This window comes from Myotis myotis, unplaced genomic scaffold (assembly GCF_014108235.1).
Source record: "Myotis myotis isolate mMyoMyo1 unplaced genomic scaffold, mMyoMyo1.p scaffold_m19_p_6, whole genome shotgun sequence".
Lineage (NCBI taxonomy): Eukaryota > Metazoa > Chordata > Mammalia > Chiroptera > Vespertilionidae > Myotis > Myotis myotis.
Window position 1 is genome coordinate 77,626,564 of NW_023416368.1, and position 24,560 is coordinate 77,651,123.

The window sequence follows — 24,560 nt, forward strand, 5'->3', positions numbered from 1 at the left end:
TTGCATGTTTTCTTCAGAGAAATGTGTATTCAGAGTCTTTGTTCATTTTTAAATTGGGTTATTGTATTTTTAAATTAAGTTGTAAGTGTTCATTATATATACCCTAGATATCAGTTCCTTATCAGATACATGATTAACCAGTATTTTCTCTCATTCTATGAGTTGTGTTTTCACTTTCTTGGTGTTCTCTGAAGCACGAAAGGTTTTATTTTTTTAAAGTCCAACTTATTTTTTCTTTTGTTGTGTGTGCTTTGTCATATGTAAGAAATTGTTGCCTAATCCAAGGTCACAAAGATTACATTACCCTGCTTTTGTTTTAAATTATTTTGTAGTTTTAAAAATATTTTTATTGATTTCAGAGAGGAAGGGAAAGGGACAGACAGAAACATCAATGATGATTTCAGAGAGAGGAAGGGAGAGGGAGAAAGAGAAACATCAATGACGAAAGAAAATCATTGATCGGCTGCTTCCCACACGCCCCACACTGCGGATCAAGCCCCCAATCCGGGCATGTGCCCTGACTGGGAATCGAACCGTGACCAGTTCATAGGTTGATGCTCAACCACGGAGCCACACCAGCCTGGCTATTTTGTAATTTTTTAAAAGTGTTTGTTGAAAAACATTGGGAACTCAGGGTAGGTTTTCCAGAAAAAATACAGGACTGACAGTTACATTTGAATTTCAAATAAATAGTGAATATTAGATAAATAACGAATACTTTCTTTGCATCACTATGTCCAAATATTGCATGGCATAGTTTCATTAATAAATTACTCATTTTTTACCTAAAATTCAAATTTTAACTGCCTTCAAGGTGTTTTCACGAAATCTGGCAGTCCCAGCCAGAGGACTTATCCCACTTGTTCACAGGGATCCATATGGGCCTCCTTAGCGTTCTGTGTGTCTGTTTTTTGGAGTGTGGTAAAATACGCATGATACAAATTGAGCATTTCAACGACAGTCACAGTTTAGTTGTCAACACAAGTCTGGACAAATGAAGGCCCCGCCCCCGTTTCCAAGCAAGGTAGCCACACCCCCAGCTCGCAGGGCGTGGCCCAACGCGGTCACGTGACGCGGCCGCCTAGCCTTAAGCAGCGCTGGCCTGCCGGTGTGCCGGGGCTTGCGTGAGTACGTGCGTCTGCACGCGTGCGCAGACGGCTCCTCCCTGTGCACCCCGACCCGGCCCGCCTTCCGGGTTCTTATAGCGCCGCGGGCGGCGGTTGGCGACGGGGACGACGGCGGCGACATGGCGGCGGCACTGCTTGTGGTTCTGGGGCTCGTCCTGAGCATCGAGAGCGGCTCCGGGGCGGGTGAGGACTGGGAGGGGCGGGCAGGGGCCGCCGGCAGGCGCGGGCTCGGCCACTGGGGCGGAGGGGGATACCGGAGAGCTCCGCGGGCGGGAGTGCCCGGGGTCAGGAGGCGCCCAGGTGTTCGGAGGCACCCACGGGACTCCCCGCCGAGGTAGTGTGTGGGGAAACCTTGCCTTAGGGGCCTGAGATCCGACAAGGGAGATCCCTGGAGGTGAAGTCCTAGATTTCCGACCGCCTTGGGGAGGAACGGGGCCCGGGAGGGGCCTGGCCCGTTAGGAGGGATTCAGGAGGCGGCCTCCCACCCTCTCCCTGCGGGAGAGCGACCCTGCGGCTGGGTCTTGCAGCGTCTCCTTTGAACGGGAGCCCAGGAGCCTGTGGAGGTAGCTTGAGGGTGGGCCCCCGCCCGGGGTGTGCTGGGGCGAGGGGTGCGGCGGCGGAGGGCCCCCTGGACGCCCCGGACCCTTGGCTCGCGTCTGGGCAGCAGGCTGTTGTTCTTAAGTGGACGCTGGAAGCACATGCGTGTGAGTGTCCCTGAGGCAGGCGGCTCTGCAGCTGGCAGGGATTGTCATTCTTGCCGGGATTTAGGTCTGAGTCTTGCCCCGGCTATGCCCCTGCCCCTGGTATCCTCATGAACCTTTGAGTTTAAACCCTGGTAGAGAGCCAACAGGCTCTGCCGCCTGTTTTTCTGACTTCTCGGCACAGATAAAAGGTCTAGTCCACACCTCCCACCTTTTACAGGGGTGGAGTGGGCCGGGAGGGAGGGGGGATGTTCCAAGGTCACCGTAAGGTCGCCCTGGCCACTGGTAACGAGCAGGAAGTGGAGAGAGTTTTTGCAGACTATCAACAGGCATTACATTTTGGAGCTGTTCTTGGGGGTGGACAGATGTGGTTTGAATGCTCGTGAGAAATGGACGGAGGTATCGTTTTCCAGGGGAAGGCCTGAGAGAGACGTTCCCCCCCCGCCCCCCCATATGAAGACTTCCCATTTGGTTCTGGGTTAAAGATTTATAGTGGCCAGAATGGAGGGAACAAAGTGCAGACCAGAATGGTCTGGGCCTCTTCTGGGGAGGCAGGACCTGTCGGGCTCTGAGAGGCTGGTCAACTGCCCTGGGCAGGAGCCCAGAGGGACTGCCTCTAGTGGAAGCTTCACTGGGGTGTTCCTGATCTGTTTTATGATCTCAGTTCGCCTCTTTTGTCTTCATTATCATCAAAATAGCCATGTATTGAATGCTTCTGGGTAAGGGCCTGGCTTCCTGCCAGCCCTCTCTGGAAAGACTCAGGAACCTGTAGACAAGTGAATTAGGAGGCTACACAGCTGCGTTTGGCAGCTTGAGCCCTTTGGAGATAGAGCCCTCGACGGCTGCGGACGGGACGGCCAGTGGGTGGAAGCCCCTGTGGTCTCCCTCTGCTGGGAGCACAGTTCCTGAGCTTGTGCCTCTCTCCCTGGAGCAGAAGCACTGGGTGCTTCTGAGCCCCACCCAGGAAGCCAAGAGGATCTGTGCCGTTTTGCATCTTTGGAGCTGTTCTTCACACTTGCCTGAGTCTGACTCCCGGGGACTGCTCTGTGTTTTGTTCTTTCACTTTGGACAGCCCTCCTTTTCCCAGGGTATCTTGGAAAGATCTGAAAGTCTTTCTGAGGACGTCACCACATGTCCTTTTTCTGCCTAGAAGTGTTTGCCTCTCCGGGCCAGGTCAGCGCCCCAGAAATGCTTTGGCCCCCTTCCAGGAACAGGTTCCTTGACCTGAGCATCAGCAATCAGCACCCTGTCCCCTGAGACCCAGGGTCCATTCTCCTGCCAGGACACCCTGGCTCTCCCTGAGATTACCCAGAATCCTGGCGTGTTGGCCAGAAAGGTTGGGAGGGCACGGGCTTTCCAGCTGATGACTTGGCCTCTCTGAGCCTCAGGTGAGGGGAGCAGGAGCTGCTTCCTGATGGGATGGAGGGAGAGGGGAAGAGCCACAGCTGGTTTCCCGGAAACATTCTTGGCTCCTATCTGAGCCCTGCAGTGAGGCCATGGGTGGGGAGAGGGCGGGTGCCTTCTGTCTCATCCTGCAAGTTCCTTGGCTGTTTACCACGAGGCCTGCCTGGCCCCACGCCCCGGCCTGGCTGCCGAGTGGGCACGGAGGAGGGGTAGCTGTTTTTAGATGAAGGTGACTTCACTTGAGAACGTGGGTTACAGTCACGGGGCCAGAATCACAGAATGGAGTTTTCACTTTTCTCTCCCTGTCTCCTGGTGTAGTGTCCTAAGGGTGGAGGCTCCTGCCTCTTCTCCCTGTGAATTCTAGGGGTGCTTCCCCCAAGTCACCTGGGCACTGGGTTTGGTCAGGGGTTGCCAGAGGATTTGCTTTTCAACCTTTCTCCAACATTGCTCACTGCCCTCCACCCCCCTGCCCCCCGCCCAGGAGTCTTTTGAGACTATTTTTCCTAATGGCCCTGTCCCAGTGATATTTTAATATCACAGATTTTAACATCACTTACAGCAGCAAGTCTCTGTGTGTGGTGACCCTGGGTAGGGCCACAATCATTGTAATGCCTAAGACACCCCCCGCTTCCCCCTGGGAGTGATGTGGACCTATTGAGGAGCACGAGAGAGATGTGTGCATGGTGGCCAGCTCATAGGAGACTCCATGGTGGGAAGGCTGGCAGGTGGCCCAGGTGGGGCCTTGGTCCCCTGCTGTACATGGCCCTCAGGCTGGAGCAGGGGTGTCTGCCTAAGGGGCTTTAGGCTCACTTTTGAGCCACCTCATTCTCCCACAGGGAGGCAGGTGCAGCTGGGACAAGATCTGACTGACCTCCTTTCTAGCAGCGCCTGGGTGAGGGAATGAGAGCACAGATGGGGGTCCCAGGCTCTAGAGTAGAGAGAGGCAGGCCTGTCGGAGTAGGGCTGCCTTGACCTCACTTCCTACCCTGACTGCTCCCAGCTTTTTATGTAGCTGCTTGTTATGCAATCTTGGAAATTTTGATTCCTGAGAAGTGTGGATTACCAGGAGGCTTCCAGATCAGGCAGTGGAGCTTCTAGCTTCACACCCCTGTCTGGTTGTAACTGTGCCTGTCCTGAGTCCTGTGAGGTGCCTTCGGGCCACCGCAGGTGGGGAGACCTGAAGGTCCTCTTGTTCCTGGGACTTTGGGGCCACCTTGCCCCAGAACAGGCAGCCTGAGGCCCCAGGACCTCCTGGCCAGCAGTCTGTGCTCTCCTACACGCAGCAAGGGAGCCATGTGCATGTATGCACACACATATGTATGTGGGTACACATACATGTGTGTGCCTGCCTCTATCACGCACATATGCACACATGTAATGGTTCATGTATGTACATGGCCTGGGATCAGATGGGTGCCCCAGCCCCGGAGGCCTCCTTCTATTTTCTGTCTGGCTGTTGAACTTTTTTTTTTTTAATATATATTTTTATTGATTTCAGAGAGGAAGGGAAAGGGAGAGAAATAGAAACATCATTTATGAGAGAGAATCATCAATCTGCTGCCTCCTGCACGTCCCCTCCTGGGGATCAAGCCCGCAACCTGGGCATGTGCCCTTGACTGGTATCAAACCTGGGACCCTTCAGTTCCCAGGTGGACGCTCTATCCACTGAGCAAAACCAGCTAGGGCTGGCTGTTGAACTTTTTGCTTCATCTCCTGCTTGCCTGGAATTCTGAGTCATCCTGTCCTCTTTTAAAGAAAGAGCCAGCAGGTGGCCAGTGGTGGGTCAGGAGGACTGGTCTGCTCAGGAAGAGGCCCTGCCTGGCTGTGCATGTGTCCTGTTCACAGGCAGGCCACCATCCTCCCAGACTAGAAACACAGCTGGGCAGCTGGGTCTGCATGTGTCAAGTTCGCAGTGGGACAGGGTGGGGGTGCCAACAGCCCACTGAGGACATAGTGCCAGGCCCCTAGCTATTGCCCTGGGACCCAGTGCAGGTTTGGGGTTGGACTGCACCCTCAGGGCATGCTGATCTCAGCTGCCCATGGATCGTGCCAGATCCAGCTGCGATGTCTCTTGAATAAAGTTTTCCTGCTGCCCTTTGGGTTTTGAGGTTTAATTTTCTTTTGTTAATCATCCGGGGATATTTTTTCCATTGATGTTAGAGAGAAGGGAAGAGAGAGAAACATCAATGTAAGAAAGATACATCGATTGGTTGCCTCCCACACATGTGCCAATTGGGGTTGGTAATTGAACCTGTGACCCTTTGGTGCCCGGGCTGATGCTCTAACCCAGTGGTTCTCAACCTTCTGGCCCTTTAAATACAGTTCCTCACGTTGTGACCCAACCATAAAATTATTTTTGTTGCTACTTCATAACTGTAATGTTACTACTGTTATGAATCGTAATGTAAATATCTGATATGCAGGATGGTCTTAGGCGACCCCTGTGAAAGAGTCGTTCGACCGCCAAAGAGGTCGCGACCCACAGGTTGAAAACCGCTGCTCTAACCACTGAGAACACTGGCTTGAGGTTTAATTTTCTTAATGACTAACCCGGTCTCTCTGTGGATGGGTGAGGCTGAGCAAGCTTTGCTTACATAGTGAGAACCTGGTGTCCAGTGGATGCAGGATACCTTTCCTGTCATTTCATCTGGATTGGCAGTATTAGGCCTGAGCCAGAGGTTTGCTGCCCAAGGATTCAATTTATACTGTTGCTGAGTTCCAGGCAGCTAAGATAACCATTCAGACAGGGGTCACTACCTCTAGCAGTTCTGCCCAATTTCATGTGTTTTGTTCTGTGATTTCACAGTTTTGCTCTAAAAAGTCACTATGTGAGGAAGCAGGGGTCCAGGTGGGGCAGGCCTGCTGAATGGCTGCTAGACTGCTGGGTTTCTTGTAGCTGCTTTTCTGGAATGGTTGACTCTGAACGGAAGTTGTTCAAATATAGTCTCGTATTCTGCTTTTTCACCTAACTTTATACCACAGGCTTCTCCCCACAAACTAAAAGGAAAAGAAGCTCATTGCAAACAGTTATGGCTGGGTCTGTTTATGCTCAATCCTGTGGGCATAGCTTTTAGAAGGGATGCCTTGCCTTAAGCGTCATCCCAAGCATCAGAAGGTTGCTGGTTTGATTACCGGGTCAGTGTGCAGGTTGAAGGCTTGATCCCCAGTAGGGGGCGTGCAGGAGACAGCTGATAGATGTTCTGCTCTCACATCGATGTTTCTCCTCTCCCTTTCTCTCTAAAAATAATTAAACCATTAAAACAAAAAAGCCCTAGCCAGTTTGGATCATTGGCCCGTGGACTGAAGGGTCTTGGGTTCGATTCTGGTCAAGGGCACATACTCAGTCACTGGCCCCAGTCGGGGTGCATGCGGGGGCAACCAAAGACATCTCCAGGGTTCTAGCCTGTGGGTGACCAACCTGGGAAAACAGACACTTCTGAGTAAAGCTCTGCTTCGGAGCGATCCCAAAGAAAGCAAATGGAGGCCAGTGTGGACAGCCCTGTGGTGCCTGGGACCCCATGGTGGTTGGGCAGGGCTCCGGTGTGGACATGGATGTGCTCACTGCCCCACCAATGGTGGTTAGCATCTGGCACGGCTGGGCGGTGGCAGACCCTGCCCTCAGCAGAGGTCTCCATTTCCCTCACCCTCAACTTCTGGTCCATGGAACACCTGCCTGACTTTATCTGAACACTGGGAGGGCTGGGTTCCACCTCCCATCCCTGACCCTGAGGAGGGGTTCTCCCAGCTCATCTCCAGTCTCTTGTGCTTCTCACCTTCTGGTTCCTAGTGATTTTCACATTTCGATTCTTCAAGAGGCCATCTGAAACTAACGGGAAGATTTGCCTAATTGGAAATTGAGTTGAAGGGCCTTTACTGATTGAGTCCACCCTCAGTGTCCTGGGCAGGACAACATACTGTCTCCTGTACAGTGATTTTGTGGCAGTTGTGAGTGGGCTGTGGGAACTCCTCCTGACCTTCAAGGAAATCAGGATCTGTGCTGGGCTGGACCCACGAGTTGGGACCCTGGGTGGGTGTTGGTCTCTGTCCCCACACCTGCGATCCATGTCTCCTTGACAAAACCTGCCTTGAGCCCTGCATCCTGCCCAGTAGCCCATCACACCCAAAGTCCATTAGTTCTGTAGGAGGTTTCCTTCCTGAACATGCCAGTGCGATTCGAGACTTGTTAACAAGGCCGTGGCTTCCCTGCCAGGAGGTGCTGTGACTGTGTGGAGGAGCCACACTGGATTAGTTGCGGGACAAGTTGGCAGGTGGCTGTGGGGGTTACAGGCTTTGTCCCCCTCTGATCCCTTGGCTAATCTCTCATTTGGCCACACAGGGAGCAATATCACGACTTCCAAACTTATTGTTGACTCCAAAACACGCCTCACCTGCACCTTGGATTCCAGTGACACTGCCATCCTGGGACACCGCTGGACGAAAGGGGACAAGGTGCTGCAGGAGGATTCGGAGCCCGATCTGACAACGCAGTATGAGTGCGTGAGGCCCATGGAAGCACCCAAACCCCGTGTCCCGCTGGGCCTAGCAGGAGAGGGGTGGGCCTCATTTCAGGGAGCTGGTTTCACCCTGGGCCCCCTGTTGCCCTGTTTGCTCTGATGTATTCTCACTGATAACAGCCATGTGGTCAGCAGGAATGAAGACTGTGATCCGTGGGCTCACTTTGGACAGACGTTAGGTACAAGCTCTGTTCATATCCCTCAGTTGTGAAAAGCTCAGGAACCAGGGAGGGACATCACGGCCTCCATGACCCTTTCTTTTCCTTCCAGGCGCTGAAGGGGAGGGGGCACTACATGAGTCCCCCTCAGCCTGGAATCCCTGTGTTCTCAATTTATTAAGGTCTTGGGCACTCAAGGCTGCCCAGGCTGAAGCCTTGTCTTAACTGAGCCCAAGCCAGCTCTGGAAACACAGAGCTCTGTGGTTTATGGGCTTCTAGGGTCACGGTACAGAAGCTCATTGGTTCGGGTGCCGGGTCAGGAGTGGGGCCAGACCCATCTGCCATCCCCCAAATCACCTTCTCCCTTCTTGATGGGACATGGACAGGATGTGCCCTCCTGCAGGATCTCCTGATCATGACCTTCGAGGCTTGCTCTGGCCCCGCAGGGTCAACTCACGACTGCGTCTGCTTGCAGGGTAGACACACACGAGAGCGCAGGACAGTACTTCTGCACCTTCCTCTCGGAACCTACAGGCAGAACCGCCGGCGTGAATGTGGAGGGTGAGTGAATGTGAAGGGTGAGCAGCTTTATGGCCCCCAGATCACGGAGGAAGGGGCAGGCTCATCCATCCCTGGGGTGAGGGGATCCCGCACACTGAAGCGGGGTTGGCTCCTCTAGGCCGTGGGACTCAGGCTCCGCTGTGCTCTGCTCCCCACCAGGGCCCCCCAAGGTTAAGGCTGTGAAGAAGTCAGAGCATGCCACTGAAGGAGAGACAGTTGTGCTGGCCTGCAAGTCTGAGTCTTTCCCCCCGGTTACCGACTGGTTGTGGTACAAGATAAACGACAATGGGGTCCAGGTGAGGGCTGCACCTGCCTGGGGTGGGGCAAAGGCCTGGGCCTCCGCCCTACTACAAGGTCTGCCTGTCCCCAGATTTTCAACAACGCGTCCCAGAACAAGGTTGTGATGTCCTCGGAGACCAAGACGGAGTTGCACATCCAGAACCTAGACCTGGAGGCAGACCCTGGCAAGTATGCCTGCAATGGCACCAATGCAGAGGGCACTGACCAGGCCATCATCACGCTGCGTGTGCGCAACCGCCTCGCTGCCCTCTGGCCCTTCCTGGGTATTGTGGCTGAGGTGCTCGTGCTTGTCACCATCATCTTCATCTATGAGAAGCGGCGGAAGCCGGACGAGGTCCTGGATGGTGAGCTTGCCCCATGCCCTCTGCTCCCCACCTGTCGGGGACCTGAACACCGTCCTGGAATGCAGTATAGTGGAGGGCGCTTTGGGGTTGAGGGACAGCCCCCTTTTACAGGTCAGGTCAGGTCCCCAGGCTTCTCCTCAGGAGGTGCTCCACCTTTTTTATTTTTTAAATTTTTATTTATTTATTTTAGAGAGAGAAACATCAATTTGTTGTTCTGCTTATTTATGCATTGATTGGTTGATTCTTGTATGTGACCTGACTGGGGATTGAACCTGCAACCTTGGCATATCAGACAGTGCTCTAAACAACTGATCTACCCAGCAAGGGCCTCCTGCCCCACCTTCTGAGGCTGGGATCTGCTTGCCCCCACAGCCTCACTTGGCTGCTGGCAGGCGTCCTCTCGTGAGCATCTGCTCTCAGTTGCTCAGCCTCCCCTCACATCAGCTGCTTGGGTCCAAGGGCCAGAGCCAAGCAAGCCTGTGACTATCTGATGAAGCTCAGGAAACCTGAGCCGCCCTGGCCAGGTGAGGGCACCTGCATGCCTACCTGCAAGTGGACAAGGAGAGCAGGCAGGGCTCCCAGAGCCCCTTGGGCTGACCCCATAGCTCATTTTGAGGGTCCATGTCCCAGGGATGGGACTGCCTCCCCACATGACCAGTCCCTGCAGCACAGGAACCACCTCTGACACCTGTTCTTCTCTTGCACATGACTTGGCTGCGCATCTGCACAGATGAGGACACGGGCTCTGCTCCACTGTGAGTCTTGGCCTCGCTGAGTGGGGTGGGATGGGGTGGTGGTGTGGGCAGGATTGGAGGAGCTGCTGACCTGGATGCCCCTCCCTCTGTGACTGGGGGTGGGGGGCAGCTGTCTTGTCCTCCTGAGCACTGAAAAGCCCCCTCCTGTCCCCAGGAAGAGCAGCGGGCACATGAATGACAAAGACAAGAACGTCCGCCAGAGGAACTCCAACTGAGTGAGCAAGTGAGTGAGGTGAGGAGCGTGACAGGGTGGGAGTGGGGGCTCCTGCCCTGGCAGAGCTGGCGTCTGAGTGCCCCTTCCTTCCTGCAGGCAGTGAGGAGGAGTCTGCACAGGCCTGAGCTGCTGTTCAGAGGAGCTGTGTTCCAGGTGTTCCTGGTGTTCGCACCATTCCAAGTCCTCTCCTCTTAAAGGAAACCTACCCTGCAAAGTAGACCACACTGTTGATTCAACTCACCTCTTTTCTCTTATTTTTAAAAGAAACTAAGCTAGGGTTTTCTCTATGTAGAATTCCATTCCTTAGGGGTTTTGCTTTTTTATTTTTAAGAGCACTCCAGGGGAGCTGCGAGGTTCTGTGGGGAGCTCCTGCTGTCCCCTGCCTATCCTCTCCATGTTCCTTCCTTGCACCCCCAAACCATACCCTTGGTGTCCCCTGGGCATTTAATTTAGCCTCTAGTCCATCATGCTGGGGGGCTGTGGATGACAGACTGGCTTTTCCCTGAGACTCCTCCTTCCACAGCTCACCTCCTGAGGCTGCTTTCTGCTGCTTCACTGCCCTTTTCAGGAGGTCACAGGTCCCAATGCCTGGCGTCCTGCCTGCCTGAAGCAAGTCCTGTCACATCACCGCAGGTCTGTGTGACCTAGTCCAGCCTGACTTCATGGCCACCCCTCAGAGTATCCCCCTCACTGCTCCTGCCCTCCCCACGCTGGGGAGGGGGGTCTGGATCACCATCATGGGGTGGGAGTTGCTGTAACAGCCCCATTTGCATCTGTGCTCATGGTGACTGAAGAAGCCCCCTCCCCAGTGGGGCCTGAGGCTTCTTCCTTCACAGCATCCTGACTTACATGGGAGCCCCCAACCCCACCTGCCTGCTCACCAATAAAGGCCGACCCACCTCTCCCTCTCCTGGCTCCTGTCTGTGACTGTCCTGAATCTTACCAGGAGAGTTCATAGGGCAAGCACTAAGCTGTACTGAGGCCCAGAGGTTGCAGTGCACGCAAGGGCCAGGGCAGGATAGGAATGAAGTGGAGCACTTGGGTTCCTAGGATAAGGGGTAAAAGGAGGGGTGGGCAGGCCACAGGACCATGGGGGGCCCTGTACCAGGTCTGAATGGGATGAGTGGTCAGGTTTTTGAGGCCCTGGACAATGCCTGGGATCCTTCCCACTGGCTGCCCAGTAAAGGCTCGGGGCAGCCAGGACTCAAGAGCTGTGTAGGGGAAGGTGCAAGTGGGAGCACCTGGAGTCTGGCCTCTTGGGATTGTTCCAGCTGACGAGGGCTGGGGCCTAGAAAGCAGGAAGGGGGTGCCTGCTCATCTAGACCGCACCCCGACAGGTAGGAAGTATGGACAGGTTGAAGGGCCAGGGAGCATTCTGATGGAGCAGGAGGTCACAGGAGAGAGGGCCTCACTGAACCCTGGGCTAGCAGGTACCATCTGGGCCTCCCACCTGGTACAGGGGGGAAACTGAGTCCAAGAGAGGGGAAAGAGCTTGTCCAGGGTAAACCCATTTCTACACCTAGGGAACTCCTCCTCCAGGACACGCCTCAGACTGTAAGCAGGTCTGGGTGAGGGTCGTGGGGAGCATTGGACCAGCTCTTCCGGGATCTCCAGAGAAGCAAGCTTTTTCTGGTGTTGGGGACGGTGCGGCATAACTGCCACGAAGCTGAAACAATAGGCTGTGCCCACCAGGCACTTCACTGAGGCCTCTAAGGCCACACAGCCGTCAGCTACCAGTCTGAGTTCCCCAAGCTTCTGGGGGAGGATAGGGGTTCACCCTGTTTATCCTGCACCCCACAGCCTGGGGAAAGCCACCCTTTATTTCACAGAAAGGAACCAAAGTTGCTCCATGCCAGAAATCCCAAGCCTGGTTACTGGGGACTGTCCCTGCCCAACCCTACCCTCTGGCCGCCACCAGAGGGTGCCACATGCACACTGCTGAGTGGAATGGGCCAGGAAGTAAATTCACAGAGCCCCTTGTTTTCTATTTTATTAGAATCTTTTAAAAGTGTTTCTATTGATTTTGAGAGAAAGAGGAAGGGAGAGAGAGAAACAGTGATGAGAGAGAAACATCATCTGTTGGCTGCCTCCTGCATGTCCTGCTGGGCATCCAGCCCACAACCCAGGTATATGCCTTCATCGGCATCCAGCCAGCACCCTCTTGATTCATGGGTTGACGCCCAACCATTTGAGCCACACCAGTCTGGTGAGAGCCCCTTGTTTTTACTGCCTGGTCCTGTGTGCCTTCCAGCTGGACACATCTGAGTGCCAACCTCCCTTAGCCCAGGGGTCCCTGAGAACACACCACTTTAACTTTTCTGTGGCCCATAAGTTACACATGCCTACTCATGCTCAGCAACATTGATTGGACGCCAATGATACACATGGGGCTGAGGAGTCTTTGGAGAGGCCCGAGGTCCAGTGGGAAGATCCACTGGTGACAATGAGGCTGACCCTTCACTAGGGATGGCTTGGCTAGGCCTCCTGGTCAGCCTATCCTCCAACTCTGGGGGCTTGAGCGGGTGTTTGCTTGCTCGGGGTCAGATGAGGCAGCTGCACTGGGTTCTTCATCAAGATGGGCCATGCCGCCCTAATTGGGTGGCTCGGAGCATTGACCTATGCACCAGAGGGTTGTGGGTTTGGGGTACATACCTGGGTTGCAGGTTTGATCCCTGGTTGGGAGTTTGGGAGGCAACCAATCAATGTTTCTCACATCAATGTTTCCCTCCCCCCCCCCTTCTTTCTAAAATCAATTAAAATTATTTTAAAAAATTTTTAGAAATAAAAGATGGTCAGTGCTGTGGGGTCCGACGTGATTCTGTGGAGCACAGAGCAGCAGATGGAGGGTGTGGAATGGAGAGGTGAGCGGGACTCGGCCTCCAGGGAGAGATGCTGCTCATGGCGTGTAGATCGCCATCCAGTTCTTGTGCACATAGAAAATAAACATTAGCACCTGGGCCAGCAGCCTGGTCCCTTTTCCTCACGTTAGGCGTCCTTGTCCCTTCACTCAGCAAGCAGCCCTATGCCACTGGGAGTGTTCTTGGTGACAACTCACTGAACCTACCTCGGTGTCCCCAGGGGTGAGAGGGAGCAGTCCAAGCAGCCAAGTTTGGATTTGTGAGAACATCTTTGGCAAGTGCTTGGAGGGTTCAGGAACCAAGGTCTCGGGGTCACAGCCTGCTGGGGCGGAGGGGCTGTCAGATGAACCAGGACCCATCCCCCAGGCTGCTTGGAGATGCTCCACCTGCTTCCCTGGGCACCATGAGGACGGGCTGTGGTGGAGGCCTCTGTGGGCCTCCCCGAGCCTCGGCATCAACCCCCATCTGGTGCCATGACCCTAAGAGTCCCTCTGCCTGAAACGAAGGGCTGTCACTGGTCCTCCCACCCCTCCCGACCCCACCAGAGGTTCTGGGGGGAGTGAGCTCAGCAGGGAAAGGAAACCCAGATGAGTCCTAAGTCTCCAACTGCAGGCCCCACCCCATGGTGCAGACGGAGGCCCCGGGGAGGGATGCTCTGCCTAAGGTCACTTGCCACTTGGGGTGGACACCAGGGCTCTGTCCTGCACAATGGTGTCTAGACATGCCACCCCCCTTCCTAGAGGTGCGTGTGGGGTCCCGGTCCTGCCATGCGTGGCTGACCAGACATTCAGTATTTCCTGAGTGTGGACATGGACTTTCCAGGCAGCTCTTGAAGCTTCAACTCTAGGGCCCCTCACTGGTCCCCAAACTATGGACTTTAGAGCTTTGGATCTGGACCTGTCCCAACTGCTGAGAGGGGTTTGAAGTGGTGGCTGACAGGTCATGACCAGTGTTGTGGGGTGGCCTCCATGGAGGAGAACAATAGAGTAATGGCCTGGGGCCTACTGGAGGCTCAGTGTGGGGAGGCCTGTGTGCCCAGAGCTCTGGATGGTGGGAGAGACTGGGGTTCCTTTCAAAGGCACTGGGGAGTCAGGAGTTTTAGGCAACAGCATTATAAACTGACTTAGAGTGTTATACCTGTCTACACAGTCTAGCCCCATGCTGCCATCTCTGGGTGTCATCTACACTCATCCCCTAGGTCCTCAATATCCCTTCCCACACAGGCAGGCACAACTACCTCAGGACATTTACACAGGCTGTTCCGTCTGCCAGACACTCTTCCTGCAGATGTCCATATAACACTGTCCCTCCCTCCCCCCAGGTCTTCATGCAGACATCACACCACACACCTTCCTTACCCCTTTCATGGCTCTGAATGGTTGTGTAGCACTTACCACCTTCTAAAGGACAATATGTTGCCCTAAGCTGTTTGGCTCAGTGGAGTGTTGGCCTGCAGACTGAAAGGTCTTGGGTTCAATTCTGGTCAAGGGCACATGCCCAGGTTTCAGGCTCAATTTCCAGTAGGAGGCACCGATCAATGATTCTATCATCGTTGATGTTTCCATCGCTCCCTCTCCCTTCCTCTGAAATCATTTATATATATTAATTATATTTAAAAAGGATGATATATGTTAAATATATATCAAAATATTTATTTTAAAAGGACAATATGTCTCCTAAACATAATGTTTGCAATATTGGTTATCTGTTCTCCACTCAACTGTCAGCCCTACCAGGGAGGGGTGGCCCATTAGGCTAACTTTTGAGTCCCAGCCCCTGATCAGATGCTTAATAAATATTTTGGAATGAATGAATGAGTGAGTGCATTCAGTGCAAAGAATCCTCTGACCTGGCAAGTAGTGAGAGTGAGTGGGAGAGATGGGGGAGGCTGGTGGCAGCCCAACCCAGGGTGGGACCTGTACTTTGTGGAGGAGTCACCGGGCCCTGGGGACAAAACTCCAAGGCTCAGAGAGAGGCTTTGACTTGCAGGCCCATCCCAGGCTCCTAGGAAGCAGTTGCAGGTCTGCCTTTCAGCTGCCAGGCGTGGTGGGTTCTCAGGCTGGTCGCACAAAGTTCACTTCCCCACTCTCAGCAACCAACCCCGGGGGTTCTGGCGGCTTGCCCAGACTGACATCTTCCCAGGGCGCACATAAAAGATCCCCCTTCAGCAGGAACACACATCTGCCTGGGGAGGGGGGGGCACAGCCTGGCACTGCCAAGTCTGCCCAGCCTCTCTTGCTGCCTCTGGACAGACAGTGGCCCTGCCTGCCTCCCCAGGGTCTGGCTGAGGGCAGCACAGAGGTGGTCCCGGGTGAAGGCGTAGGAATTCCTAGGGCTCAGGGCAGCCTGATGGAGGCAAAAGATGGCCTAGCTCAGCTCACCCGTTGTCCAAATGTGCAGGGACAAGTCACATCTCCACTCTCATGGCCCTGACAGCTGGTGGGTGGAGGCACCCAATATGACATCAGGCTGAAAAGTGCCATGAAGGCGGGAGGGTCCCAGGAGGTCAGGGTTCCTGTGTCCTAGGCTGAGGTGTTCCTCCCACTCTTTGAGACCCCTCCTTTCCTCTCCTCCCTCTGTCTCTCCTTTGTGTCCATCTCTAACTCTCCATCCCTCCATCCTCCTCTTGACACTCCCTGGGGGGTGGGTTCAAGAGGGGGGTGGGGGGGGGGCAGAATAGGGGAGGGGCGAAGGACAGAGTCCTGTCACCTAACCCCAACTTGGCTCCAGCCCCAGAAACAGAACCTCAGGTGCCTCCTCAGAGGTGGGGGCAGAGGGGCTGGAGGCTAGTGGCCTGTCTGGGGCAGAGTAATTGGGCTTCTGGTGGGAAGGGGTGGCAGGCTCTGGGACTTCCGATTTTTTAAAAACTATATGTCTTTACTGATTTCAGAGAGGAAGGGAGAGGGGGAGAGATAGAAACATCAATGATGAGAGAAAATCATTGATTGGCTGCCTCCTGCACGCCCCCCACTGGGGACGGAGCCGGCAACCCCCGGGCATTTGCCCTTGATCGGAACTGAACCCGGGACCCTTCAGTCTGCAGGCTGACGCTCTATCCACTGAGCTAGGGCCCAATTTTTTAATTATTTCAGAGAGGAAAGGAGAGGGAGATAATGATAAGAGAGAATCACCAATCTGATGCCTACTGCACACCCCACACAGAGGATCAGGGATTGAGCCTGCAACCTGGGTATACACCCCGACCAGGAGTTGAACTGTGACCTCCTGGTCCATAGGTCGACGCCCAACCACTGAGCCACAATGATTTTAAAGCCCATTATTTTTGTCCTTGTTGGGTAGTCAGATGGTTAGAGCATTGTCCCAATACACCAAGGTTTCCGGTTTGATCCCTCGTTAGGGCAAGAATCAACAAATTAATGCATAAATAAGTGGAACAACAAAGTGATGCTTCTCTCTCCTGTCCTCTCTCTAAATCAACAAGTAAAAATTTTAAATGCCCACTAAACTTACACTGTGGTCCACTGTGGTTGAGGACCCTGTTTGAGGGTGAGTCACCAGCACCCTTAGGTGGCTCTTCCTCTTGGCCTCAGTTTCCTTATATGCAGAAGGTGGGGGGAGGGGCGACTGAGGAATGAGACCAGCGGCATTGACCCCACTTTGCCCCTCCCCACATAACACATTCTCACTTGAGGGGGCGCTAAGTGAACCCGCAAGGCTCTCGCAGCCTTTAAAAACAGCCTTTTATTATGGAAATCTTCAAACCCAAAGGAAGGAAGGAGGCTGGCACGGGAACGCCCCCTCTCCGCGTCCCGCCGGCAATGGTTACCGCCCCGCCGGGTGCTCTGGAAAGAGGAGAAACCCAAGGCCAAGGTCGCGGGCAGAGGTTCAGGCCCCGTGGCTGGGCTCGGTGACCTTGAGCGCGTCCTGCGGTTTCGTGGGCCTTGGGTTCCCCTTCTGGGAAGACACCTGAGCGGGTCTCTCAGGTCTCAGGCCGCGTGACCTTGGGCTGTCCCCGACGCGCGGCCTCAGTTTCCCGGCGCGTACGCGGGCAGAGGCGGGACTCCCGCCCCTGCCCAGCCCCTGCGAACCAGGCTCCACCCCACGCGGCTCCGCCCCGCCCCGCCCCCGCCTCCCCCCCTCCCTCGGGCTCAGGCCAGCGGCGGCGGCGGCGGCTCCGCTCCGCACTGCCCGGCGCCGCCTCGCCATGGACGCGCGCGGGGGCGGCGGGCGGCCTGGGGAAAGCCCGGGCGCGACCCCCGCGCCGGGGCCGCCGCCGCCGCTGCCGCCCGCGCCCCCCCAGCAGCAGCCGGCGCCACCGCCGCCGCCCGCGCCCCCTCCTGGCCCCGGGCCCGCGCCCCTCCAGCAGCCGCCCCGTACTGAGGCGGCGCCCCCGGAGGCGGCGGACGAGAGCGGCCCTCGGGCCCGGCTCCGCAGCCGCGACAGCTCGTGCGGCCGCCCGGGCACCCCGGGCGCGGCAAGCACGGCCAAGGGCAGCCCGAACGGCGAGTGCGGGCGCGGCGAGCCGCAGTGCAGCCCCGCGGGGCCGGAGGGCCTGGCGCGGGGGCCCAAGGTGTCGTTCTCATGCCGTGGGGCAGCGGCGGGGCCCGCGTCGGGCCCGGCTCCGGGGCCCGGCCCGGCGGACGAGGCGGGCAGCGAGGAGGCGGGCCCGGCAGGGGAGCCGCGCGGCAGCCAGGCCAGCTTCATGCAGCGCCAGTTCGGCGCGCTCCTGCAGCCGGGCGTCAACAAGTTCTCGCTGCGGATGTTCGGCAGCCAGAAGGCTGTGGAACGCGAGCAAGAGCGCGTCAAGTCGGCGGGGGCCTGGATCATCCACCCGTACAGCGACTTCAGGTACCGCCACCGGGAGGGGCGGGCAGGCGCGGAGGGGTCGCAGCGAGCGGAAGCGCCGGGGCTGTCCTTGGAGCGTCTCGGGGAGGGCGGGGCGCTCGCCCGGCGGTTGACCTCGGGGCCCCTCGGTGACCTCGGGCGCGCCCAGGACCCGCCTGGAATGACCTGGGCGCGCGAGGCTCCGCCCTTGGAGGGGCACTGGGAGGTGCGCGCAGACTCCTGCCCTAACCCTGGCGCTCCCCCTCCCACGCACCCACACATCCCCAGCCCTGCCGGGAGGGCGCACGTCACGGCCGCAGAACTAGGGTCTGAGCGCGGAGGGACGGAGAGGACGAATAGAGGGGAACGTGAGCGCCAGGGAGGCGGCAGAGCGGAAGGAAGGAGGAAGTGCGCCCTGGAAGGACGCGCCTTGGAAAGGCTAGCAGAGAAAGGGTTAAGCGGCCACGGCCCGCTCCACGATTTCCACCTGCGCTTCACATCCCTGGGAGGTGCGTCCCGTCCCGAGCCTGGGAATTGCGCGAGGAGGGGGCGCTGAGCATCCCGGGGTCTCCCGCCGTGTCTTCTCTGAGCCGCTCAGCCTCTGGGTGGTATGCACATGTGTCAGTGGGTGTGTAGATGTTATGGATAAAACCGGTTGATTGATGCGTGGAAAGGCTCAGAGCGAGGTTGGGCGCAGGGTCACCACCGTGCCCCGCACCACCCCTTCTGCAGCCAAGAGGAAGCCTAGGGCCACCCAACAAGACCTGTATTATTGCGGTTCTTGTTCCTTGGCTTGCGCTCTGTGGCCTGGGAGCATGGACACTGCAGACCGTGTGTGTGATCACGAGCATGTGACTGTGGGAGGCGGGGGTCCTGGGGGCTTGGGCTGAGGAATGGGGAGGAGCGTGTTCCTAGGTGTGTGTCTGTGTGGTGGGGGGAAATGGAGGTGTGTGTGCGTGTGCCAGGGTGGGTGTGCACCGGTGGGCAGTGTTTTTGAGTTGTATGCACGGTGTGTGTGAAGTTTTGTGTTCTCGAGTGGGGTCCGTGTGGGACGCCTCCAGGCTTCCCAGCCCGGCTCTCAGGGCGGGCGCGATTTCAGCACCACGGACAGCATCCCAGCCGCGGCTCCCAGCCCGCCAGAACTCCTCACCCAGAGGTTCTCCATCTCCCCGCCATGTCCATGTCCGAGGTCTCCACTTGACAACTGGGGAAGCCCAGGGGCACACAAATCTGGGACAAGGCTGGAAGAAAGCCTGGGATTTCAGCTCCTCAGCCCTCAGACCTTCCCTGGGAGGTGAATATAGCCTTAACCAGTGGCTTGAGTTTTGAGAGAGGCCGTGGAGGGGTGAGAGGTGGGGAGTTGCGGGGCCTAGGGGCAGTCCAGATGGTATGCATCTGGATGCTCTTGACCTGCGTGGAGGCTCAGCATTCCTTTGTAGATGGTACAGGCTGGGAGAGCTTGGGTCTCAGCTGTGAAGGGTCATGTTCCAGTCTATGAAAAGGGGGAGCTAGTGCCAACTGGCTGAGACAGTGCGCTGAGGACATGGTAGGCAGGGGGAGATGGCTGAGAAAGTAACCATCCCCTCATTCCCTCCAGCACTTAGGTGGTCCTAGGCTTCCTCTTCTTCGCAGAAGGGGTAGTGTGAGGCGTGGGTGAGGGGTGCTGGGGGGAGCAGTTGGGCTCCCCATCCTGTGTTCCTTGAGCACAGTCGACTGTGGGATCCTGGGCAGGCCATGAGGTCTGGGCTGGTTAGATAATTGTAAAATAGGATGAGCAAGTGAGGGGTGGCCTGTAGTTGGGACTAGGGGAGCCACAGTCAAATTGAAAAACTTAGGCTGCTGCCAAGTTGGGGTGCAGCAGGACCTCTACAACCCCCATGCTTTCAGAACTGTGCCACATCTAGAACCTCTGATTCAACATGGAGACAGACTCTAAGCACATGACCAGAACAATGCTTCCTGGGCCAGGTGTTGTAGGAGCACCTTAGGAATATTGATTTAGCCTCACATCAGCTGTGAGGTGGTGCTGCAGCTACCTGCATTTTACATATGAGAAAGGTGGGGCACAGAGAGGTAAAGTCACTTGCCCAAAGCCACACAGCTAGTCAAGGGCAGATCAGGTATTTACACCTAGGCAGGCTGGCCCTATCCATGTTCTTGACTACTGGGCAGCCTGGCCTCTGGCCATGTGCCATACAGGCCAAGAAGACATGGAGGGAAAAGGCATTCTGGGGATTGATCAAGATATTGGGAGCACCTGGATGTGTTGCTAAGTGGTTAGAGCGTTGTCCCTCACGAGGAAGGGCTGCAAGTTCAATTCCTGGTCACGGGCACGTACCTGGGTTGCAGATTTGATCCCAGCCGGGTCAGGCGAGTATGGGAGGCAACCAACCAATGTGTCTCTCTCACTTCCATGTTTATCTCTATCGCTATCATCTCTATATCTGTCTCCCTCCCTTCCACTCTCTCTAAAAATCAATGGAAAATCCTCGGGTGAGGATTAACAAAACAAGAACAAACAGTTCACAGAGCAGGGGGAGGGGCCTTTCTGGATCCACTTTTCCACTTTAGCTTCCTTGTGTCCTCAAACCCCGAAGATGCAGATACCAATTCCAGTGGTGTCCCTGTCTGCACACCATTCCTGATTTTAAATGGAAATTGGGGCGGTGAGGTGGACGTTCCCTCCTGAGCAGCCCCAGGGTCCCACCTAGGGCCACAGAGTTTCCACTTCCTTGAGCTATGACTTCTTTGCTTGCCGTGGAGCCTGTCCCTGAACACTGGCCTGGCACTTGGCTGGCACCGAGAACAGGACAATGACTGTTTGGTACTGGAAGAGCCCTGGCTGTGCCTTATTCTGTGCGGGCTGCATGGCGTGTGCAGGGAGGAGGGCATTTACAGAGGCCTGTGGGCGGGACGCATCTCAGCCAAGACGGTACTGTGGAGGGTGTCTTCTGCAAGCCCCCGTGTCATCTATGACTGGTCTCGAGTCCTTTCTGGAACTCCCTGCTCAGTTTCCCCAAATGTGAGATGGTGGTGGTATGAGCAGAAGGGGGTATTCTGGCTTTCACAGCTATGCCAGCATCACGCCAGGCCTCAAACCTCACACGGTTCTCCTCTCTTTCCTGTGGAATGATAGCCTTTGTACAAGCTGGTCCCCCTGCCACACGTGTCCTCGCCCCAGTGCTTCTGATTTCCAGCTCCCATTTACAAGCCCCTTCCCCCAGGATCCCATTCAGCATGTGCACCTGCTGTTCCCACCCGCATTGTGCCTGCTGCCTTTTCACTTGGGGTTGTCTACTTGTCCATCAGTCCCCCACCATGGGCATGAGGGTCTATAGAGATCCCTGTCACAGTGGGTGCCCACGACATCTCTGAACTCCCTGAGGGGCATGCTTGGGTGCTGGGCAGGTTGAGGGGAGCTCTCACCTGAGGGTGGAGTCCTCATCTCCCAGAGAGAGTTTAGGCAAGTGGCTTCCTTGCTGCCTTTCATCTGTTCTTAAGTCTGTAAGTGCCTCTGAGATCTGACTTGAGTCTTTCCTATTGCTGTTGATTTTCAGTATAATGTTCCTGAACTGTCTATTGCTGGGAGGCCTGGTATGGGAGGAAAGAGATGAGTTGGTCCCTTTCCTGGCCCTCAGAGCGGTTTCTACAAAGCCAGGATCTGCGGATGCTGACTTGTTTTTGTGTCATGTCCTCTGCGGTCCCCCAGACTGGGGTAGCAGGGGAGGCTAACTTGAAGAAACTTACAGGACTGGACACCCTGTCCCCCCGCCCCCCGATGGCCCGAAGGATCAGCTGGAGATCAGGATGGGGGGCTCTCTGCAAATCCCTACACTTTCTCATAGGAATAAACCCCACTTTATCCAGAGTGGGTGGGCCAAGGGCCAAGGGCCAAGGGCTAGGGTTTCCCTGGCTCCAGACCCAACATGAAGCACTTGGAGTTGGGAGCAGTGAAAAAACCCATTTCCCAGGTGGGAGGATTGAGGCCCGGCCCACCCTCCATCTGGGAGGAAGTTAACTCCATGATCCTTGTAAAGGGGTCCGGGCTGGAGTTAACCGAAGCCTCTCTCATCACTCCAGAGGCTTCCTGCTAGAATTTCAAACCTCTGGTCCCTGAATTCCCTGCTTTAAACTCTCACCTCCCCAGGCCTTCTCAAGGGGATGCTTGGGGGTTGGGAGGGAGGAGCTTCCTCAGCCGCTTGCTTGCTTAGGCCAGACCCTGCCGCACTTCCCCCATCAGCAAACCCACTTCAAATCCAACAAACACAAGTTATCTCATCTCCTGTCGAATGCCATCCTCTGCCCACTTCCTGGCCTCTGGCTGCCAGCAGAGGCGTCGCAAGGTACACGTAAGTCCATCTTTCCCTCACTTAAAGCCTCGCTGGCCCAAACTCCCAAGGCCCTTAAAGCCACCATCTGTCCCCTCCCATCATCTCCTCTCACCTCCTTTACTCCCCTCTGCTCCACCCCAGGCCACCCAGCCAGCCTTGAAAGGGGAACCCACTGCAGCCACAGGACCTTTGCACTTCCTGCTCCCTCTGCCATGGTGCAGTGCCTCCCACACTAAACCAAGGGCTCCTTCTCCATAATCCGTTCAGATGCCACTTGCTGCAAGAAGTCCTCCCAGACCACCCTGGCTAAAGTGGTCCCTCTGAAGCACCCCTTTTATTTATCTGTTTGTATGGAACACCTGTCTCCCCGCCTGAATTTGGGCCTTGAGGGAGGGCCAGGTCTGTTTGGTCACTGTGTGTCCTCATGGCCGGGCACACCTTCAACCCCACAGTCCGCCCTGTCTTGGGATAAGCTGGGAATCCGGCATCTTCCCTGGCAGGAGTATCTCTTTCCTAATCCCTGACACTCGCCTCTTATAGCTCTACATCCGAGGGCTCAGGCCCCTAATCCTCCGTCCCCGCTCTCCCTTAATCACAGACCTGGCCCCTAATCCCTCAGATTTGCCAGATATGTAATTCCCACGGTTCTGGATTCTCGCATCCTGGAGGGAGGGAGCCGGCTGCCTTGATCACCATGTCCCCACCAGTGGCTGTGGGGGCCTCAACCCAGTTCCTGCTGGGAAGTCTGGCTGCCTGGGTCCTGTCACTTAGCACCAGCCATGCCTCAGATTGTCTGAGCCAAGAGAATAGCTGGGCAGCTGCTAGAGGAGAACTGAGCTCAGGGTGGTGGCAGCCAGCAGGGCCCCACTGAGGTCACCAGCCTGTGTGGGTGCTCCTGGAAGAGGCTGCAGGCCCTCTCCCATCTATAGGGTGCAGGGGCTGAGGGGCCTGGGTCTGGGGCCAGGGGTCATGGCTGATGAGCCTTCCCCTCCCTGTGCCTCTCTGGCCTGCTTTTCTCTGTGTGAACTGGCCAGTCCGTCCACTGCCCTCCTGGAAGGAGCAGCGGGATATGGGTGCTTCCACAGAAGCAAGGGCTCCACTGTTACTTGTTAGGGGACATTTTAAAATACAGGACTTAACTGTGGTCATTGGAGGTGCTGAGTAACTGAGGGCTGACCGTGCATCAGCTCCTGCTTGGCTGCCTGACAGTATCCCAGTGGTCCCTGTGCCCTGGTGGTACCTGGGGTGCCCGATGAGGAAGGGGCTGCTGGGATTGGGCGGATGAGGCATTGGGGCTCAGAGAAGGAGAGTGATTAGCCCCTGGCTGCACGGTTCAAGGGGGTGGGCAGGGTGCTGGGGCACATACCCTGGGTTCCTCTACCTTCCACCCAGTTCCTTTACCCCCAGTCTCAGTTTCCCCTTGGGGGGACTAGGCTGGCTGGAGAGGACAAGGGACAAGCCCCACGCCAACTTGGGGGCATCCAGTTGGAGCAGGTGAGATGTCCTGTGCATGGTACCAGGTCGTCCTGCCCATCAGCCCCTCTTCAGTCCCCTGCCTTCTGCTCCAGCACCTTAAAAGCCCAGGGGACACCACGCAGAATGGGAAGACAGTGCACAGCATGTGATCGGGCTGAGGCTCAGAGCCTGTAGGCAGAGTTCCAGACAGCGGGACAGTAGACAGAGGACAGGCCCTGGGGGTGGCAGTTCTGGGTTCCAATGCCTTGCCCCAATTCCCTGGCTGTGGCACCTCTCTCGTCTGTCAGTGGGGAAGTGTGGTGCCTGTCCCTACCTCCCCCACCCCAAGAATAAAAGGAGAGAATGTCTGGAGAGTCACATGTCAAGGATGCCCTCATGTTCTGTGGTCATTTAGATAGTTTCTAGGCCCCCTGGTGGTTTCTAGGCTGCCCTGGCCTTCTGTTACTCTTTCTTGCTTGCTCTGTAACAGGGTGTATGCCCCAAAATGGGGGCAGAAGTTCTCATTTCAGAGAGGGTGGGGATGGAATTAGGAGCTCTATAGTGGATGCTCTGGGTATTGGGAGCAGGTGGGGCCCCTCGATCCAATTGGATGTTGAGGCCTTGGGGTCTCAAGGATGAGTAGGTACCTCAGATGGGGGGCCTGAGCGCCACACCTTGTCTAGATTCAGGTGAAAAAAGGTCTGGAATTTCTAGTAATCATTTGATTTTGCCCTTAACACCCACCCCCAGATCAAGTCAGCCCTTCAGTTCCCTCCAGGTCTTTATCCCACCCCAGATGGGTTTGTCCAGGGCTCTCCCATAGGACCGGTGCCCTCCCATCATGGCCAGAGCACCCGCCACCATTGCGAGAAGGTTCCATCACATGTGGGCGGGCAGTTCCCTGGGAGGACCCTCAAAAGCTGCCCCACCCTGGGCTCCTCCGGGATGAATAGAAGAGACCGAGGTTCCCAAGGACTGGGAGGACTCGCCCAAGGTCACACCTGCCGGTGGGCAAAGTGGGTGCCGGCCAGCTCTGGCCGCTGCCCCCACAGT

General features: G+C 56.2%; 2 protein-coding genes across 3 annotated transcripts in view; both read left to right on the forward strand.

Annotated features, from left to right (window-relative positions):
- Positions 1–1,128: 1,128 nt before the first annotated feature.
- BSG (basigin (Ok blood group)) lies at positions 1,129–10,986 on the forward strand. 2 transcript variants are annotated; one of them, XM_036312968.1, is made up of 8 exons: positions 1,129–1,310; positions 7,569–7,725; positions 8,380–8,465; positions 8,625–8,761; positions 8,836–9,109; positions 9,840–9,864; positions 10,019–10,096; positions 10,175–10,986. In XM_036312968.1, the coding sequence occupies exons 1-7, from the start codon at positions 1,247–1,249 to the stop codon at positions 10,077–10,079; spliced, it is 804 nt and encodes a 267-aa protein (XP_036168861.1). In that variant the 5' UTR covers positions 1,129–1,246; the 3' UTR covers positions 10,080–10,096; positions 10,175–10,986. The 2 variants fall into 2 exon arrangements, with proteins under 2 accessions (XP_036168861.1, XP_036168862.1); XM_036312969.1 differs by having other exon boundaries at positions 10,019–10,087.
- A 6,115-nt stretch (positions 10,987–17,101) lies between these two features.
- Positions 17,102–24,560, forward strand: part of HCN2 (hyperpolarization activated cyclic nucleotide gated potassium and sodium channel 2) — a 30,184-nt gene continuing 22,725 nt past the window's right edge. The window contains exon 1 of the mRNA XM_036313812.1: positions 17,102–17,745. Within this exon, the coding sequence (XP_036169705.1) occupies positions 17,102–17,745 (644 nt within the window). The remainder of the gene's footprint in view (positions 17,746–24,560) is intronic.

Bases quoted from the DNA above. Each gene is read 5' to 3' on its own strand.
- BSG (XM_036312968.1), top strand. From the start codon at position 1,247: ATGGCGGCGGCACTGCTTGTGGTTCTGGGGCTCGTCCTGAGCATCGAG. The intron at 1,311-7,568 runs GTGAGGACTGGG...TTGGCCACACAG, and splicing joins CGAGAGCGGCTCCGGGGCGG to GGAGCAATATCACGACTTCC. The intron at 9,865-10,018 runs GTGAGTCTTGGC...TCCTGTCCCCAG, and splicing joins GACACGGGCTCTGCTCCACT to GAAGAGCAGCGGGCACATGA.